Here is a 602-nt window from a genome sequence, read left to right on the forward strand (position 1 = left end):
TGGATTCCAGAATGGCTGGGGAAAAGAGGTTGCTCCAGTTGGTTGAACTGGAAGAATTCCGGAGCAAGGCATATGAAAAAGCCAACCTCTACAAGGAGCAGATGAAAAAGCGGCACGATAAAAAGCTTATCAAGAGAGAGTTAGAAATTGGAGACAAAGTGCTGCTGTATCGATCCAGATTGAAACTGTTTCCTGGAAAGTTGAAATCAAGATGGGAGGGACCTTATGCAATCACTGAAGCACTTCCCAATGGAGCATTTACCATTGCTCATGAAACATCTGGAGCAACGCTCAGGGTAAATGGACACAGACTCAAAAAGTATAATAGAGGGATCAAGGAGCATGAGAGACTGACTTCTCATCTCGATGATCCAGCTGAAGTCTGACCCAAGGAGCAACAAGTCGAGCTAAGACTATAAACGAAGTGCTACTGGGAGACAACCCAGATTTATTTCTACGTCATTCTTTTTATTATTGTCTTTGTTTGAGAAAATTAATGACAGCTCCACGTCGTGCTGTCACATCCCTCTAATCAAGCGGTAGTAGCAGTTTCAAAAAGAAGAAACCATCAGAGCAGAGGACAGTTGCTTTCCCCCAGGCAT

General features: G+C 43.5%; 1 protein-coding gene across 1 annotated transcript; it reads left to right on the forward strand.

Annotated features, from left to right (window-relative positions):
* Positions 1-11: 11 nt before the first annotated feature.
* Positions 12-386, forward strand: LOC133289881 (uncharacterized). Its single transcript, XM_061487906.1, has one exon. It carries the CDS (start codon positions 12-14, stop codon positions 384-386), a length of 375 nt encoding a protein of 124 aa, XP_061343890.1.
* The last annotated feature ends 216 nt before the right edge of the window (positions 387-602 follow it).

This window comes from Gastrolobium bilobum, unplaced genomic scaffold (assembly GCF_033153095.1).
Source record: "Gastrolobium bilobum isolate Gb01-03AN ecotype WA unplaced genomic scaffold, APGP_CSIRO_Gbil_v1 utg4848, whole genome shotgun sequence".
In the NCBI taxonomy this organism is placed as follows: domain Eukaryota; kingdom Viridiplantae; phylum Streptophyta; class Magnoliopsida; order Fabales; family Fabaceae; genus Gastrolobium; species Gastrolobium bilobum.

Bases quoted from the DNA above. Each gene is read 5' to 3' on its own strand.
- LOC133289881 (XM_061487906.1), top strand. From the start codon at position 12: ATGGCTGGGGAAAAGAGGTTGCTCCAGTTGGTTGAACTGGAAGAATTC.